The 18,228-nt window shown below is 41.0% G+C and overlaps 1 protein-coding gene across 1 annotated transcript in view; it reads right to left on the bottom strand.

Moving 5' to 3' along the window:
* Nucleotides 1-16,363, bottom strand: part of LOC102869732 (prolactin receptor-like) — a 33,186-nt gene extending 16,823 nt beyond the window's left edge. The window contains exons 1-3 of the mRNA XM_006902125.1: nucleotides 16,294-16,363; nucleotides 12,099-12,231; nucleotides 9,915-10,084 (exon numbers count right to left, since the gene is read on the bottom strand). Of these exons, the coding sequence (XP_006902187.1) occupies nucleotides 9,915-10,084; nucleotides 12,099-12,231; nucleotides 16,294-16,363 (373 nt within the window). The remainder of the gene's footprint in view (nucleotides 1-9,914; nucleotides 10,085-12,098; nucleotides 12,232-16,293) is intronic.
* Nucleotides 16,364-18,228: the final 1,865 nt, after the last annotated feature.

Below are 18,228 nucleotides of genomic sequence, written 5' to 3'. Positions count from 1 at the left end.
ATATATATAGTTGTTGTTGTTGTTATTATGTGCTGTCCAGTTGAGTATGACTGATAGTGAGCCTACAGACAGCAGATCTGAACCCTGTCTATCCTGTACCATCCTCATCATCTGTGACAGATTTGAGTCCATTGCTGCAGTCACTGTATCAATGTGGCTCATTGAGGGTCATCTTCTATTTTGTGACCCTCCACCTTTCTAGGCTTTGATGTCCCTTTCCACCTTCTCACAGTGTGGCCGAAGTATTTGAAGCAAAGTTTTGCCATCCTTACCTCCAAGGAGCACTCTGGCTGCTCCTCCTCCAAGGTATTTGTTCTTTTGGCAATCTATGGGACATATAGTACTTTTCTGTAACACCATAGCTCAGAGGCATCAATTCTTCATCTGTCATCCTTATTCATTGTCCAGCTCTCAAATACATAGCAAGTGAGTGAAAGGCTTTTGTTGAATCAGGCACATTTTAGTCTTCAAATCAACATCCTTACTCCTCAGTGCTTTGGAGAGGTCTTTAATAGCAAACTTTCTCAATATGACATGTCTTTTGATTTCCTTACTGCTGGTGCCAAGGGTGTTAATTTGAGGATACAAGCAAGATGAAATCCTTGACAATGTCAATCTTTTCTCGATCTGTCATGATGTTGCCTATTGGTTCAGTGGTGAGGATTTTGTATTCTTGATTTTGAGATGTAATCCATATTGAAGGCTATAGTCGTTGATCTTCTATAGTAAGAACTTCAAGTCATTCTCACTTTCAATAAGCAAGATTGTGTCATCTGCATAATACATATTGTTGGTGAGCCTTCCTCCTATGCTGATGTCAAATTTTTCTTCTTAGAGTTAACTTATCAAAGTATTTGCTCAGCATATAGATTGGGTAGGTATGGAGAAATGATACAGTGTCGATGCTACCTTGGATTGGCACAGTGACTGCAGCAATGGGCTCAAGTGTGTGAGAAATGATAAGCATGGCACGGGATAGGACAGGGCTCAGGCCTCTTTTTCATAGGGTTTCTTAGAATTGTACTGAGCTCAACAGCACCTAACAAGAACAACAAAAACTTACTAAGTTAATGTGTATATTTAGACTGTATTAAATTAAAAAATCTAGAACAACCTTATTGTTGTTGTGTACCGTTGAGTCAGAAGTGACCCATAGCTGACCCTCCAGTGGGTTTTCAGAGGCAGTTAATCTCATGGGAGGAGATTGCCCATCCTTCTCCCATGGAGCAGCTTGAGGATTCAAACCTCGTGCCTTCGGATTGCAGCACAGCTTCTGGCCATTATGACACCAAAACTCCCTTAGTATAAACTTAGAGTTGGTAAATTATTTCTTGCATGAGGTATTTTGTGTTATTGTTTCAAGCACAGTTCAGTTGAATCTGCCTTGTCACTACAGTATTCAAACAGAATAAAGCATTGCTCAGTCCAGTAATTGTTTCAAAACTACTGCCATGTTTAAGTTCATTGTTGCAGCCCTTGTATCAACCCATCCTGTTGAAGGTCTTTCTCTTTTTCACTGATCCTCTACCTTGCCAAGCTTGATGTCCTTTTCCAGGGACTGGTATCTCCTGATAACATGCCCAAAGTATGCAAGGCAAGGCCTCACCCTTCTCTTTTGAAAGCAGGATTCTGACTGGATTCTTTTAAAAAATAGATGTATTCATTCTTCTGAAAGTCCATGGTATATTCAATGTTCCTTGTAAACACCATAATCCATAGGCACCAATTTGTCTTTAGTTGGACTGGCATGGACAATATGGATAATATATAGTTAGTCCAGCTTCTCCAATTATCTTCTCCACAAACAGATTGAAAAAGTATCATGAAAGGATCCAACCATGGCCATGTGTTTCTTGATTTTAAACCATGCAGTATCTCCTTGTTATGTTGAACAACTACCTTTTTGCCCTTCATGAGACTTCTTTAAGTGTTCTAAATTGCTCATTCTTATCAACATTATCCATAACATGCTTTGATTCACACAGCTGAACAGCTTTTAAAATGAATCAAATACAGATAAACATCTTTCTGGTATTCTCTGCTTTTGGCCAAGATCTACTTGATATCAGCACTGATATTATCCATGTCACATCCTCTTCTGAAAATGGCTTGAATTTGTGACAGTTCCCATTGATGTATTGATTTAACAATTTTTTAATGTTCTTCAGAAACCTTTTACTTGCACATGATATTAATAACATTTTTTTAATAATTTCTGCATTCATTATGTTGGATTATCCTTCAAATGGAATACAATGTGGATCAATTTTGTATTGTTGGCCACATAGCTATCTATCAAATTTCTTTGCATAGATGAACAAATGCTTCCAGCTTTGTATCCTAGTGAAACATCTCAAATGATATTCTGTCAATTCCTGTAGCTTTATTTGTAGCTGATTTTTTAAAATTTTTTTTATTAATTTTAATGAAAGTTTACAGAAACTTTGGATTTCCATTCTTTGTTGCACTTTTCTCCCTGCCCAACCTCCACCTCCATTTCGTTCTTCTCTTTGAAAAGTAAAAGAAAAATTTTTTCATTGTTATACAGCCCTCCCTCCCCAAGTCCACTCCACTATGCAGCCTTAGTTCTGGACTCCTGTCATGACAATAATACCTAATCATATATCCCTTTTAAACAGTTTTCTCCCTCATCTGTTTCAATGCAGTATACATAATTTATCCCATCTTTTTCAGTCTTCTCCCAACCACAATGTAAATCCCATTTTACAGCAGTGGCACTATGCAGTATTTCTCCTTTTGTGGCTGAGATATTTCACTCAGCATAATGTCCTCCCATTTTGTCCACCCATTTTGTATAATATTCCTTGAGTTCCTTGCTTTTCAATAAAGCATAGTATTCTATTGTGTGAATATACCACAGCTTCTCTATCCATTCATTTGTTGATGGGCACTTGGGTTGTTTCCAACTTCTTGCTATTGTGAACAAAGCCGCAAAATAAACATGGTTGTGCATATGTCTGCTTGGCTGGTGGGTATGGTTTCTTTGAGGTATATTACCAGTAGTGGAATTGCTGGGTCAAATTTCTATTTGCATCTTTTTGAGAAAGTAGCTGATGTTTTAAGTGCATCTGGAACCTGGCAACTCTTCCTCCAAGTCCCTTGGCTTATGATCCCACAGTACTTCTCACATGGTTAAACACTGATTGATTTTTTAAAAATGCAATTCTTTACATCTCTCTTTTTTTTTTTTTTACTTCTTGTTGTTAGGTGCCATCGAATTGAGTATGAGTCATAGTGACCCTATGAACAAAAGATCTGCATCTTGTCCTGTTCTGCACCATCTTCACACTTCCTGACACACAAGAGCCCATTCCAGCAGTCACCATGTCAATCTACCTAGTTGAGGGTCTTCCTCTCCTTCACCAATCCTCCATCATTCCCAATATCATGTTCTTTTCCAAAGCATAACTCTTCTGAGCAACATGTCGAAAGTATGTGAGGTGAAGCCTCATCATTCCAAAGAGCACTCTGGTTGCATCATCTCCAAGACATATTTGTTTGTTCTCTTGGCTGTCCATGATGTTCAGGGCTCTTCTCCAACAACAGTGCTCAAAGGAAACAATTCTTTTTCTGTGATTCCTATTCATTGTCCTGTATTCAGGCCTTGGATGCATAGCTAGTAATTGGAAAGACTACAACCAGAATCAGATGCACCTTAGTCCTCAAACTGACTAGCTATCTTTTTATATCTACAATAATGGTCTTGTACACATTTAAGTTTTGTGCGTGGTGCAAGTACTTTCCTAGCTTCTGTTTAGCCCCTCCCTTGCCTCTTACAGTGTCACTGTACTTATCTCTTTTTATTATGACTGTGGAGTTTTTGAAAGCAAAGACCAATTTTTCCTTCTGTGAATCATCATCACCTATTGGTGACAAATAATATTCTACAAATACTTTATTGACCATAGGTACATATGCATGTATGTGTGTCCTAGATTTGCTTTTAAAACTCATTACTAATTAATCCACTTGATTTTAAATGCCATTTTTTAGTTGGCAAGGGTAGCTATTTTATGGTCTTGTTCATTAGGAATATAATTAATTATTATTATTATTTTTAGCTTAGCAACACCTCTTTTTTTAATTTTATGCTGGTTTATTTACAAAGTTCTAGTACATTGTTTTTCACACCAGATCTTTCCCATTTCATTCACCCCCCCCACCCCATCAAACTATACAAACCTATGATTAACACCACCACCCCTGCCCATCCTCATCCCTCTGCTTCCATTCTTCTCTGCGCCACCCATGCTTGGATCCTCATACTCATTATACAATAAAGGTTTTATACAGTATTTGTCCTTGTGGGACTGAGTTAGTTCACTCAACATAATGCTCTCCAGTCCCTCCCAAGTTAGGTAGTAATTTACAAAATCATAGCTCCTGCATGCTGCATAGTATTCAATTGTGTGAATATACCATGATTTCTCAAACCATTTGTTTGTGTTTGGACATATGGACTGTTTCCATGTTCCTACAATGGTCAATAATGCTACAAACATTAATATACAAGTCTCCATTTGTGCCTCAGTTCTCTTTTTCTGGGGACTCGACGGCACATAACAACAACATATTTCAAGGAGTGGAATAGCTGGGTCATATGGAATTTCTACATTCAGGTTTTTGAGGAAATGTCAAAATGCCTTCCAGAGTGATTGTACCATTTTATAATCCCACCAACAATGTTCCTATCTTACCACATCCTCTCCAACATTTATTGCTTGCTGTCTTGTTAAACTTTGTCACTGTTACTGGAGTGAGATAGTATCCCATTGTGGTTTTGATTTGCATTTCTCTTATTGCCAGTGATCTGGAGCATTTATTCTGTTGTGTCTCTTGGCCATTTGAATATCCTCCGCTGTGAAGATTCTTTCCATGTCTTTTGCCCATTTTGTAATTGGATTATCAGTCTTTTTCTTGTGGAGGCCCAGGAGTATTCTGTAAACTTGCATTATGAGACTCTTGTCTGAGATGGTATTGCCAAATGTTTGTTCCCATTTGGTAGGTTTTTTCCACCCTGTTGGAAAAAGTTTTTGATACACACAATCTTTAGAAGGTCTCATACACCAATATTTTTATGCCTCTTCTTTGATTCTTGCAGTATTGCAACTCAGTGCTTGACCTTTTCTTCCATTCTCTCAGTGTGAGAAATGTTGAGTATGTTCTTCTCTTCTAGCTTTCTAATTCCAGGCTTTGCACATTTTATACTTTACAGTGTCTTCACCAGCTGCTCTTTGAGATTTTTCTGTTCTGCTCTTTGATTTCACCATTTCTTGGATTCTCTTTAGCTATTCTATGTAAGAATACATTTCAGAGTGTCTTCTGATATCCATTTTTGTCTTTCATTTCTTTCCTTTTAACACCATTTTCTTTTTTCCATGTATGATGTCTTGATAAAGTGTTATGATTCATCTAGTTTGTAGTCATTGATGTTCAACACATCGAGCCTTCAGATGGCTTATGAGCTCAGGGGGAATATACTCAATGTCTTATTTTCGCTCTTGGGACTTATTTTTATTTTCTTCAGCTTCAGTTTGAATACACATATAGGTAACTGATGGTCTGTTCTACAGTTAGCTCCCAGTCTTGTTCTGACTGATGAGATTGAACTTCTGCATCATCTCTTTCTAAAAATTAACTGTTCTGGAATTCCCATTCTTTGCAATGTTACCCATGATTTATTATGACCCACACAGTCAGATGCCTTTGGCACTAAACATACGTAAACATATTTCTAGGATCCGTTGCTTTCAGCCAAACATAATCATAGTGCTCATTACAATCCAGCAGAAATGATAATGTGAACCCCTAAACAATTCTACAAGCTGACTTGATTTGTGTGTATTTTCTCTGCTATGCCAGAGCTGCTGCACATAGGGTTACTATATATCACAGGCAACTTAATGGCACATAACAAACCCAACATACTCTATTGGTTGCTGTTTTATTTAAGCCTCATGTTTAGAGTCAACAAGATCTCGAGGAGGGCCTTTGTATTTAAAAGTTGGTTGTTATTGTATTTTGGAGGAACATTCTTCTAAATGTTATAGCACTCTTCTGTCAAACTGCTGTACTGAGGTAATCTGGAGTTGCTGTGATGCTGAACCTTGTGCCACTGGGGTGTCAAATGCCATTAGTGGAACTGGTGTTTGGTGGAGCTTTCAGTTGAAGATAGGTTTGGAATCAGGAGTGGCATCCACTTCCTAAACAACATGCCCCTGAAAACTCTATGAACTTTGATAAATGACAACAATTATAGAAAGGCTTTAGGCCTTTGGCTCGTAGAGTCACTATGAGTTGAGCTTGACTTGACGGCAGTCATCAACAACAACAGCATATCCATGTTTATAATTACTATTCATGTTGTTGAAGACTATATTGGCTGTGAACAAACCATTCTTAGTACAAAATTCTATCACACAGTGTCCAGAACTTTTCCCATTTCCTAAGTAATATTTTCTAACTGCTGATCCATCTTTGTTTCTAACTCTGACATTTCAATCACCAGTGATTATCTACACATCTTGATTGCATGATTGATTATTTTCAGACTGAAGAAGTTGTTAAAATTTTTCAGTTTCTTCATCTTTGCTGTTAATTTTTCCTACATAAATTTGAAGAATAGTTGTAGCAATTGATCTTCCTTGCAGGCATATGGATATTCTTCTATCTTACAATGCTATACTTCAGGATGAATTTTGAATTTTTTTCACACAATAAATGTGATGCCATTCCTTTTCAATTTGTCAATTTCAACATATCAGTCCATATGAATGTTTGATTAAAAAGTGGCCATGAAGTACTCAGCTCACTGATACCTAGGATATTGATCTGATTCATTTTGAAGACCTCTAATTTTCCTAGATTCACTCTTTGTACATGACATATTTTGATTATTAATGGATATCTGCAGCTGTTCCTTCTCATTTTGAGTCATGTTACATCACAAATGATGTTTCAAACAACTCTAGTCACTAAGGTAATCTTTGAGAAAGCAGTTCTTCCTTCGTCATACCCCGAGCGTCAACTAATCTGAGGGGCTAATCTTTGGACAGTGTGTTGAAAAATGTTCCATTGCTTTTCAGGAGTTTTTCATTGGCCAGTTTTTAAAGAAGTAAATTATTAGGTCCTTCTTCCTGTTCTTAGTCTGGAAACTTCTGCTGAACCCTGTCCACCATGGGTCACTCTCTCTCCTGGCATTTGAATACTGCTGCCAAAACATAGTATCAAGGCAACACACCACCCACTACTGTTCACCACACTAACAGGGCAGTGAATCTCTTGTCTAGGATTCTCCTTTGTCATCTCTGCTCATTTGGATAAACCACTACAATTATGCTTAATGGAAAGCAGAGAAGATGAGAAAGATGTTTACTTCTGTTTTAGTGACTAAACCAAGACATTTGACTGCATAGGTCATAATTAATTATGGATAACATTGCGAAGAATGAGAATTCTAGAACACTTAATTGTGTTCATGTGGAACCTGTACATAGACCAAGAAACAGCTATTCCAACAGGACAAGGGGATACTGGGTGATAGGTCAAAATCAGGGTCATATCCTTTCTCCCTACCCACTCAATCTGTATGCTGAACAAATAATCTAAGAAGCTGGACTCTATGAAGAAGAACATGGCATCTGGAGTGGAGGAACATTCATCAACAACCTGTGATATGCAGATAACACAGCTTCACAATTTGCTGAAAGAAAATGAAATCCTGAAGCATTTATTGATGAAGTTCAAGACTATATAGTCTCTAGTCTGGGTTGTACCTCAGCATAAAGAAAACAAAAAATGCTCACAATTGTACCAATAGACAACATCAAGAGAAAAGGGTAGAAGATTGAAGTTGTAAAGAATTTTATTTTACTTGGAAACACAATTAGTGTCCATGGAAGTAATATACACAAGAAATTAAACAATGTGTTACTCTGTGCAAATCTGCACCAAAAGACCTCTTTCAAAAGTGTTAAAATGCAAAGAGGCCACTTTGGGGATTAAGGTGTACCCATTAAACTGCATATGCATATAAGATCTGAACAACAAAGAAGAAAGACTGAAGGAGAATCTAAGCCTTTGAATTGTGGTGCTGACGTTGGAGAAGATCTGTATTGAATAAAAAAGTATTGGCTATCCCATGAGCTGGCAAAAGAGCACATAGGTCTTGGAAGGAGTGCAGCAAGTTGGCTCCTTAGAAGTGAGGATGTTAAGGCTTTTTCTCATGTGCTTTGGTTATATTATCAGGAGGGAATAGTCCCTGGGGAAATAACACCAAGTTTGGAAAAGCAGGAGATCCTTAGAGGGTCAGAGGAAAACCCTCAAGGAGATTGACTGACATAGTGGTTGCAACAATGGACTTAAGATACTGTGGATGTTGCAGGATCAGGCAGGGGTTTGTACTGTTGTACATAGGCCTGCTCTGAGTATGGAGTTAATTTGATGGGTGAATTGATGCCTTTGAGCTGTGGTGCTTGAGAAGAGTACTGAATGTACCATGGACTGCTAGGAGAACAAACAGGTTCATTCTGGAGAGGGTTAAACTGGGTTGCTCCTTGGAGGCAAGGATTCTGAGGTTTTGTTTGACATACTTTGGACATGTTGCAAGGAGGGACCAGTCTTTAGACAGGGACATCATGCTTGGGAGGGTGGAGGTACAGTGCAGGAGGGGAAGACCCTCTATGAGGTGGACTGAGACAGTGAGACTGGCACAGGACAAGCAAGGGTTTAGGGCTGTTGTACATAGGGTTTCTACGAATTGCAGGTGACTTGATGGCACAGAACAACAACGACGATGGTGACAACAACAACAACAATAGCAACAACAACTGTTATTCGTAGTTTTCTTGCAGCACAATGTTGATCATGTAAAGCAAGAAGCAGCTGTCAGCTTATCTTTGTTTTCCTTGGCAAATGACATCTCCAAACATTGTATTTGTGATCTTGGCTTTTAGCCTGCTGCTAAAGGACCTCTATTTTCACCCTAATTCTTTGTGGGATGGTAACTTCAATTGGTAAGAAGATTCAGCGGCAAGAAGCAAAAGGAAATTTGGGCTAAGCAATCTGAGTGATATAGGTGAGCCCAGAATCACACAATCCCCTTCTGAAAGCTGCTATTCTATGGAGCTGTTCTATTTTTTTCATGAGGTGAAAGGTATTATACCCTGCTACAGAAGAAGTGAATATCAGCTATAAGGGGAATGCAAGGGGGAATGTTTGACAAGAATGTTTGAATAGAGCCTCCTACAAGGGTCGTTATGAGTCACAACTTGACAGCATGAAACAACAACCATGTGGAAAAGAATTGGGTCAAAGTCAAGGGAACACATGAAGCCAAGCATCCCAAAGACCAACTGCACTGACATAAATGATGAACTTAACAAAAATAGTCTAAGCTCAGTTAAAATTGTGAATAATATAATTTTGATGTTTTTCCTTTTTTTGCACATAGGACAAAGTTTATTAGTGGTTACAAAGGCACAGGGATGAGGAATGGGACAGCCACAGCTTAGTGGGCACCAAGCTTCTGTTACAGATTATGGAAAACTGAAAAGCACAGAGGATAATGGTCGTCCACCAGGATGAATGCCATTAACATCACTAAGTTGCACATGTTGAAATAACAAGTTTTTTCATATTTATTTTTTCCCAGTATTTTGTTTTTATTTTATACTGGTTTATTTACAAAGTTCAAAACCATTACACACTAAATCTTTCCCATTTCCTTCACCACCCCCCCACTCATCAAATAGTGTGATCCTATGATTAAACCTTCCACCCCATCCATATAATTTTATCTTCTCAGAATTCATCCCAAAGCCCAGAAGACGCAAATGGAGTTTGGGTAAACAAATAACAGTCACACTTTCCTCCTCCCACACCCTTCGTCTTACCTATGTATGTCACATCTATGTAATATGGATCTGAAGAACTGCTTCCCATCTCATTAGTGGCATTGACATTGATGATGTAAACTCTCCACATGGAAGTGTACTTCTTGTTAAAGTAACAGGAGTTGGGGCCTCCTGTTATGTAGTCTGGACAGTCATAGATGATTGCATCTCTGCAATGAATTGTTAAGCATCAATTAAAAAAGAAATACAAAGACCATTAACACAGGCTTTTGAGGATTCTCTCACTGACATCACGTTGGAACCACTCATAGTTGACCCTCTACTGGGTTTCTGAGGTGGCCAATCTCCTCCTGTGCAATTTATAGCCTCCGTTACAAGCCACATACTGCTACGTGGAAGAAAGATGGACAATCTCTTCTTTAAAGTTTCACAGTCCTGGCACCCCCCAATGGAAAGTCAACATGAGTTGGAATTGACTTGATGATGGCGTGCAACAACTTACTCAGCTTCTCACTAGTCCTTCCCTTCTCGAGGTTTCTGTGGACCTTGTGACCTGTGCTCCCTGACAAGAACCACGTGAACTTTCAATGGTCAAGGTACTGCCATGCCCAGGACCCCTTGATGTGGTTCTCACTTGAACCTGCAGACACACAGTGGGCTAACACACAGCATAGCATTACAGCATGTATGTGTTTGGAAGTAGGAGTGGTATTCACTTTCTAAATGACATGTCTCTGTAACCTCTATGAACTTTGATAAATGTCAATAGTTGTAGAGGGGCTTCAGGCCTTTTGTTCATAGGGTCACTTGACTCGAAGGCAATCAATAACAACAACAACATGTGTTGAGTCATGTTTCATTGTTAAAAATGCCAACAGTTTCAAGAGAAGAGAAGTGGATGTTGGTTTATTTCAGATTGCACCAAGGCAACAAAAGTGAAGTGATTTTGAAAGAAAGAATTTCAGGCTCAGGGGGCTCAGAAGCCTCAGTGCAGGACACGGTGCACAGGGGTTGAGGTGTAGGCAATGGTATTTGCTAGTCTGCATTCCTGAAACCTGTTTACACACTGTGTGTCGGCATCCCAGGTGGGAAGACAACTATGTGTGCGAACTGTTGCTCTTGGACTCTTTTATTTTTTTTCAGCTTGGAAAAAAAGTGTGCTTTTGGAAAATGGTGGACCAGCTGTTTGCATCAGTGGCTGTATATTTTGTTCATCTAGGAAGGATGTGGCCCTCCCAGAATTTCTAGGCAATTTTTAGACAGTGCAGCAAAATGCCCACACAAACAATCTTCTTTGGCTTCAATTGCAATTTTACCTCCCCCCCCAAACAGGCAGTCTAGGAAATCATAGCTGTTGGAGTAAAAATTAGTTGAGCAAAATTCACCACCTTCTCCCCTCCTGTTTATTTTCTTGGGCATGAAACAAGATTTAAAGGTTAATATGCTGCCAAGAAATATATGACACTTTTCAAATACAAAGTGAAAACGATGAGTTAGGATGTTAACCCAAAGACTGGAGGTTCCAGGCCTACCTGAGGTTCCTCTTAAGAACAGCTGGTAACTTACTTTTAAAAGTAGAGCCATTGGAAAACACAAAGCAACTCATCTATATGAGGTCACCATGAGCTGAAACAATTATGGCTTATTTTCTATTTAAATGGAGTCCCTGGAGGGTACACATGTTTCAGCCTTTGGCTACCAACCAAAAAATAAATGACTGGCAGGTGGGACCCACTCAGATGTGACTTGGAAGAAAGGTCTGGTGATCCACTTCTAAAAGATCACAACCATTAAAAACTCTATGAAGAGCTGGACTACCCTGAAACACACGGAGTGACCAGGAGTTTGAATAGAATTTCTAGCAACTGGTAACTGTACTGTATTTTTGGATGAGCGTGGATAACTAACTAGCATTTAGGGAACTTGTACACATAGCCTTGGGATTCAACCAATGTGTGTGAGTCGCAATATTGAAAATATTTTGAAAAAAAGAAAATGTATTGACACTACTGCACAGGTTCTGTGACTGAGAAGCATCTACATACTGAGAAAGTTCTTCAAGGATGTAATGGAATATGGGCATGAATGCCGTACTTGGACTAGCCTGGCTGGTGTAAACCCAGAGTAGGCATTGATGGTTCCAGCTCAGGTGCGGTGTTATGTTGGTCTGTGGGCGTGTGATCACGCTTGTGGAGTGCAGTGGATGATAAAAGAGCATCTTACCCTTCCTTGTGGTAAGATAAGGTGTAATTGGTAGGAAGTCCTCCATCCGTCCCAGGCTTCCACCAGCAGGTGAAGGTTTCCTTATCTGGAGAACGGCATTTCAATATCTTGGGTTTGCCAGGAGGTGACTGTCCTAGAAAAAGCCAGACAGTGGTGGAGTCAATATTAAGGCACATTTAAACATTTTCCTGCGACCCACTCAGTCGCAAAGCCTTGGGAAGAGGATGCCCAGGGGTGTGGTATTCAGCTGTGACAAAGCATCACCATCAACCACTCTTGGGTGGGCTGCCCTGATGTCAGTAGGTTTGCCAGGGGCAGACTTTTGGGATGATGTGTGCATGTGGGTGGGGGAATATTCCAAGGAAGGACATCAGGCACCGATGAGTAGATGCCCTTCCACAGTCCCAGGAGGTCTAGAAAGTGGACACCTGTCCCCAGCATACATCTGAGCATACTTCTTCTCAACTTCAAGCATCTTGTAAATACTCAGTCATGAGTACGCTTTGGCATGTAGGTTTCCACTCTTCCTACCATTTCTAAACAATTAATTTCTGACTCTTGTTTAACTGTGTCATGGATCTTCCCTTTGAGACTGTTTTGCTGCTGCGTTCTTTCTTTTTTTAAAATTTTTATTGTATTATTTTTACGTGTACTATCAAATCAGATCTGACTGGTACAGGAGGAGATTGTCCCCTCCTTCTCCAGCAGAGCATCTGGTGGATTTGAACCGCATACCCCTGGGATTGCGGTGTTCTTTCTATGTGCTTTAGTTTTTCATTAAGATTTGAATGAAAGTATAAAAAAGAAAATGGGGTTTCCATGCAACCATTTAAGTTGTTGCTGTTATGTGCTGTCAAGTCGCCTGCGACTCATAGCGACCGTATGTACAAGAGCCCTAAACTCTGCTCTATCCTGTGCCAGTCTCACCATCTCTGACACACCTGCCCCCATTATTACCCCAGTCACTGAATCAAACCTTATCATCGAGGGTCTTCCTCTCCTGTGTTGTTCCTCAAACCTACCAAGCATGTTGTCCCTCTCCAAGGACTGATCCCTCCTTGCAACATGTCTAAAGTATGTCGGACGAAGTTTCAGAATTCTTGCCTCCAAGGAGCAGCCTGGTTTCACCTTCTCCAGGACAAACCTGTTAGTTTTCCTAGCAGTCCATGGTATATTCAATACTCTTCTCCAGCACCACAGCTCAAAGGCATCAATTATCTTTCTATCCTACCTAGTCATTGTCCAGCTCTCTGATGCATACTAAGTGATTACAAAGACCATGGCCTGTATCAGGCACACCTTAGTCTCCAGACTGACATCCTTGCACTTTAGCACTTTAGAGAGGTCTCTAACCATTCATACACATTTTAAAAATAACACCAATCACAATATTGAAAATGTAACACATCCTCCCTTTAATCTTCATTCCCATTAATAATCCCATTTTATCCCTTCCTGCCTTCTGGGCTATTATCTTTGAGCACATGCTGCTTTTTGACCATATATGGCGGATTATTCTAAGGTGTGGATCCATGCCTGGACCTATTGTTCACCATACAGAACCTGTCTATTGCCTGGTTGAATACATCTGTCTCCTCTGATCTTCTCATACTTTGGGCATGTTTTCAGGAGGCATCATCCGTGGAAAAATATGTCACACTTAAAAGTGTTAAGGTCAGCACAAGATAGGAGGACCCCCACTCCTCCACTGAGATGAACTGATGCAGCAACGGCAACAAGTATTGAGCATGGTGGGGACTGAAGACGTGCAGGACAGGGGACGGTTTCCATGTGCTGTTCAGCAGGTCGCTATGAATCGCAGTCATCTCAATAGCTGCTTAACACCACCACCACCACCACCAACAACAACAACAACAACAACTTCTCCTCTATTCTTTCTCCCTTCACGTTTCCTTGTGCCCATCCAGTCTTTGACCATAAGACAGCATCATCAGCCACATTTTCATCCTCTCTGCCTCATTTCTCAATCTTGTTTTTCAGCTCTGTTTTAAAAAAAAAAAAGTCCCTACCTTTTTCTTGAGTTGTTTTATGTTAAGATGCCGAAGGGCTTTTTCTTTCTTAAAAAAAAAAATTCTGTGACTCTTTTTGGGAGTAGGTGTGATGACAAGACGTGGAAGAGAGGTTAGCTCCTCTCCTGGTTATTTGTTGTTGTTAGGTTCCATGGAGATGACGACTCACCGTGACCCTATGACTAACAGATCTGAAGCTGGCCCTCTACCGTGCCAACCTCATCACCTCTGATTCTGGCTACTAGCCATCATTATTCTCCAAGAGTTGGAAGCCAGAGGGTCTGAATGGGGTGCTATGACAAACACAATGGCAAGGGGGTGGTCGAGTGGGTAAGGAGTTGCTCTTTGAGCCCAAAGGCCCTCAGCTTTTCACCAGCTGTTCTGCTGGAGCAAGACGGACCGCCTCTTCCTGTGTGATTTACAGCCTCTGAAAACTCACTGGAGGGGCAGTTATGAGTTGGTTCTGTCTTTACGGCTCCTACCAACCACCTCATCTCAAAGCTCTTAGTGACCTGCTTTCATTATTTCTTTCTTAGCTCTTATGTCTGAAGAGGAAGCAAATAACCATAGGGGTTTGCCCTGACGTTGCCAGACTGAAGGTCAGTCAGGTTCTTCTTTACTACCCTGCTGCTATGCTTTTTGGCCTCACTGGATGCCGCAGCACATTGTTTACAAAGTCAGGGGCAGAGAAGAGAGCTTGCTGATCACACAGTCAGAGAGAAATACTGGGATGTGACCTCAGTGCTGAGATTGGGGACAGAGAGAAGGACGCTTAGGTGAAACAGGCTGCTGATCAGGGTTGGAGCTGAGGAAGGCAGATTGGTGGTGTGAGTCAGGATCTGAGCTGGACTCTGGTTCACATATCAGGTGAAAATCCTCCAGGCTGGCCAGGGTACAGCTTTGCCTACCTTTAGAGTACTGCCTGTTAACTAAGAGACATTTATTTCACCAGGATAATTTCACAGGATGAAATAGTATTGGTAATCAGGGTGAAATCCCATATTTCTTTTTTTTAGTGATAGGTGGGTAAGAGTGTATGAAATATACATATGTTAGAAACAGCCTCAGACAACCATTAGTCAATAATAACTCTACTCAGAAGCCAGTTAAGACCGCCTTTGATCCTTTGAGTATTATATTTAATGTTTCCATTAAGAGTTTTACTGACCTCTGTCTTCCTTTTTATCTTTTTAAATGTCTCTTCCATATGTCATTGGTTATTAATCACACCTTTAGAAAACTCAGTAGATGAGGGGAAAGTTGTTAAATGATAGTGGGTCACATACTTTAGAGAAGACAGGTACAGCTACTGGGATGTCTCATGGTCCCTATAAAATGCACAAGGCCACAGAGACAAGCACACACCAGCACAAGACGACATCTGTCTCTACACAGCCAACTCCAGAAATGCACACACAGTTAGAAATACACAAGGGCATAGACACAGAAGTGTTCATGGGCATACACAGGTGCACACCCAAGTATTTGTATGCAAGCACATACAGAAAGAAATGAACACAGATAGGTATGTTCAGAAGTGTGCAAACATGGAAGTACTCATATGTAGACACATATTAGAAACATTTGTACTCAAGTACTCACAGAATTTAACACACAAGCACATTCACAGGATTTCGCTGAGATAGCCCCACTCAGTGTACACAGGTACATACACAAACACCCTCATACCCAAGTGAGTGGTAAACTTTATTTCCCCAATTAACACAAATGATACAGAGTTGGTTCAACCTGTTTCCCAGCACGCAACAGTGACACCTACGTCTCTTTACAGTTGTCAAAGGTTTGTCACACAAACATTATTTCACTTGAGATGGAGGAAACATCATTATCTTCCCCTTACAAAAGGGAAAAGCCAGAGATATGAAGCAGCTGGCTCAAAGCTGCATGGCTAGTAACTGACTGAGCTGGGACTGTCACTCAGGGCTCTTCTTCCTCAGAATTGTCTCCCTGGGGTCCCTAATGAAGATGAAATGCAGAGGGCAGAAGTCCGTGCAAGTGCTCAGGGCCACTGAAGAACTGAGCAGCAGCGAGGACACAAACAGTTCCATGGATCACAACTGCATTGCAAGAGGACAGTGAAGGTCCCTCCCTCATCTCCAGAAATACCTAGATAATGAGAGAGAGCTGCTCCGTGTCTTACTTACCATTCAGATGGGTGACGTTGAAACAGAGTAGCAGAAAGAAAACAACTGTGGATGCCACATTTTCCTGCATGTTGGCGCCTTTCTCTGTTGACCAGAAACGGCTTAGAGGTTCGCTGGAAGAGAAGGCAACTTCGGTGAGCTGACAGCTTGCTCAGACACATGCCTCAGTACGTTCTGGGTGTTTGCAACGCAGTCTTCTCCATGCCTAGTGTGAAGGACAAAACAGGAGGAAAGGAAAGTGGGAAAATGGACCATGGTTGGACGGCTTGGCTAAGCAGTCTCTTGTTCACACATACTGGGGAAAAATCCACCAGCAGAGGTCGCCAGATGACAACGGAGGGTGATGAAGAGAGCCAGCCAGCAGCATTGCACACACCACGCAGAAAAATTGTTCTCTTTCTACCCAAGGGCTCTTCAGTCTTACATGACTCATTCAATGTGACATAGGTCATGTCCATGTGCCCCTGCTAGAAAACCACTCCAGCAGGTTGCTGGTGCTGGTCCATCAGACAGAAATAAACCCAGCCTGGAAGTCAGTGTCCTGAGACTGGCCCTACTGAGAAGTTTATGTATAAACCAATCTTCTCCTGTGTAATTTACTGCCTCTAAGCACTCTCTGGAGGGTCAGTTAAGGCTTGGTTCCAACATGACAACAAACAACAACAAGGTTCTAAAAGTCCAGTGTTCAGACAATGGCCACTGTTGTAAAGCACTCCACGAATGCTCGTGAACTCCCTCCTGTTTTCTTTCTTCCTTTGAAAAGATCCATAAACCAGAGACGGTAAACCCTAGTGATAATTCAAATCCCTTAGATCCAGAGTATTAAGTAACATTTGAACCTGCAGGTGTAGAGAGCAATTTGTTATTAATATTAAGCAATTCTTGGCACACATTTCAAAGCCGCTCAATGCCCTTCTAAGAAAAAACGGGCTTTGCATTAGAAAAAGATTCATTAATCTTGTTGGACTCTTATAAAACAATGGATTTGATGAGCTGAGTGTAAATTCTCTGAAACCCAAGTCTTAAAAATTTCCTAGATTTTTAAAATCACGGGAAGAGAAATCCAGGGCCATGGCCCGCCTCTTGGGCCATCTGGAAAGGGTGAGTGTTGTGTGATGAGTCCCTGAAAGGTCAGCTGCTTCTGTTTATTCCCGCTTACCAGAGGGTGGCTTTCAGCAGCCAGCTGGGCACCACTGAGCAGACAGTCCCCAGGGGGCATTTCCACCTGGTAACTCTGCAGAGACATTCTGGGAAACACAATCTTAGCGCCAGCAGAGTTTCAAGGTGCTGAAGCCCCGTCAAGCGCCACTTTTACATTAAGGGTCCTGGTCCACTGACTAGGATCTCTGGTGGTTAAAACACTAGACTGTTTGCGGAAAAGCTGGTGGCCAGAACCCACCAACTGCTGAGGGCAGCCTGCTCCTAGAAATATATACAGCCTTGAGAACCCCATGGGGCAGTTCTTTTCCATCCCGTAGACTTACCATGTGTCAGAACGGGAGTCACTAATTTTTGGTCTGATCCAGTGCCTGAACCTAAAAAGGAGCCCGTGTGTCACTTTTCTGGTGACCCTGTACTTACTTTTCTAGGCTTCCTTCCAATTGCTTTCCGAGGTTGGACATGCTATAGCAACTGCTCTATCCAAGCCCTTCATTTTACTACAGGTGTTCAAGACGTATGCTGGGTTTGACACGGGAACCCTGATGGTGCAATAATTAAGGTCTTGGTTCTCCTATAAAGATGATAGCTTTCCAAACCCCTGGGGATGATGCTACTCTGTCCTACTTCTTGATGGCCACAATAATGGGTGTAAAATAAGGCTTAGCATTTACAAAATACCCAGCTCTGTGGCACAGTTCATATGGAGTTGCACTGCTAATCCAGAGACTGAGCCTCTCCAGTTGTTCGAGTCCACCAGCAGCTCTGAGGGAGAAA

Source organism: Elephantulus edwardii, unplaced genomic scaffold (genome assembly GCF_000299155.1).
Source record: "Elephantulus edwardii isolate Elephantulus edwardi_28Jun2011 unplaced genomic scaffold, EleEdw1.0 scaffold00370, whole genome shotgun sequence".
Classification (NCBI taxonomy): domain Eukaryota; kingdom Metazoa; phylum Chordata; class Mammalia; order Macroscelidea; family Macroscelididae; genus Elephantulus; species Elephantulus edwardii.
This window is presented reverse-complemented; position numbering and strand designations above follow the sequence as displayed.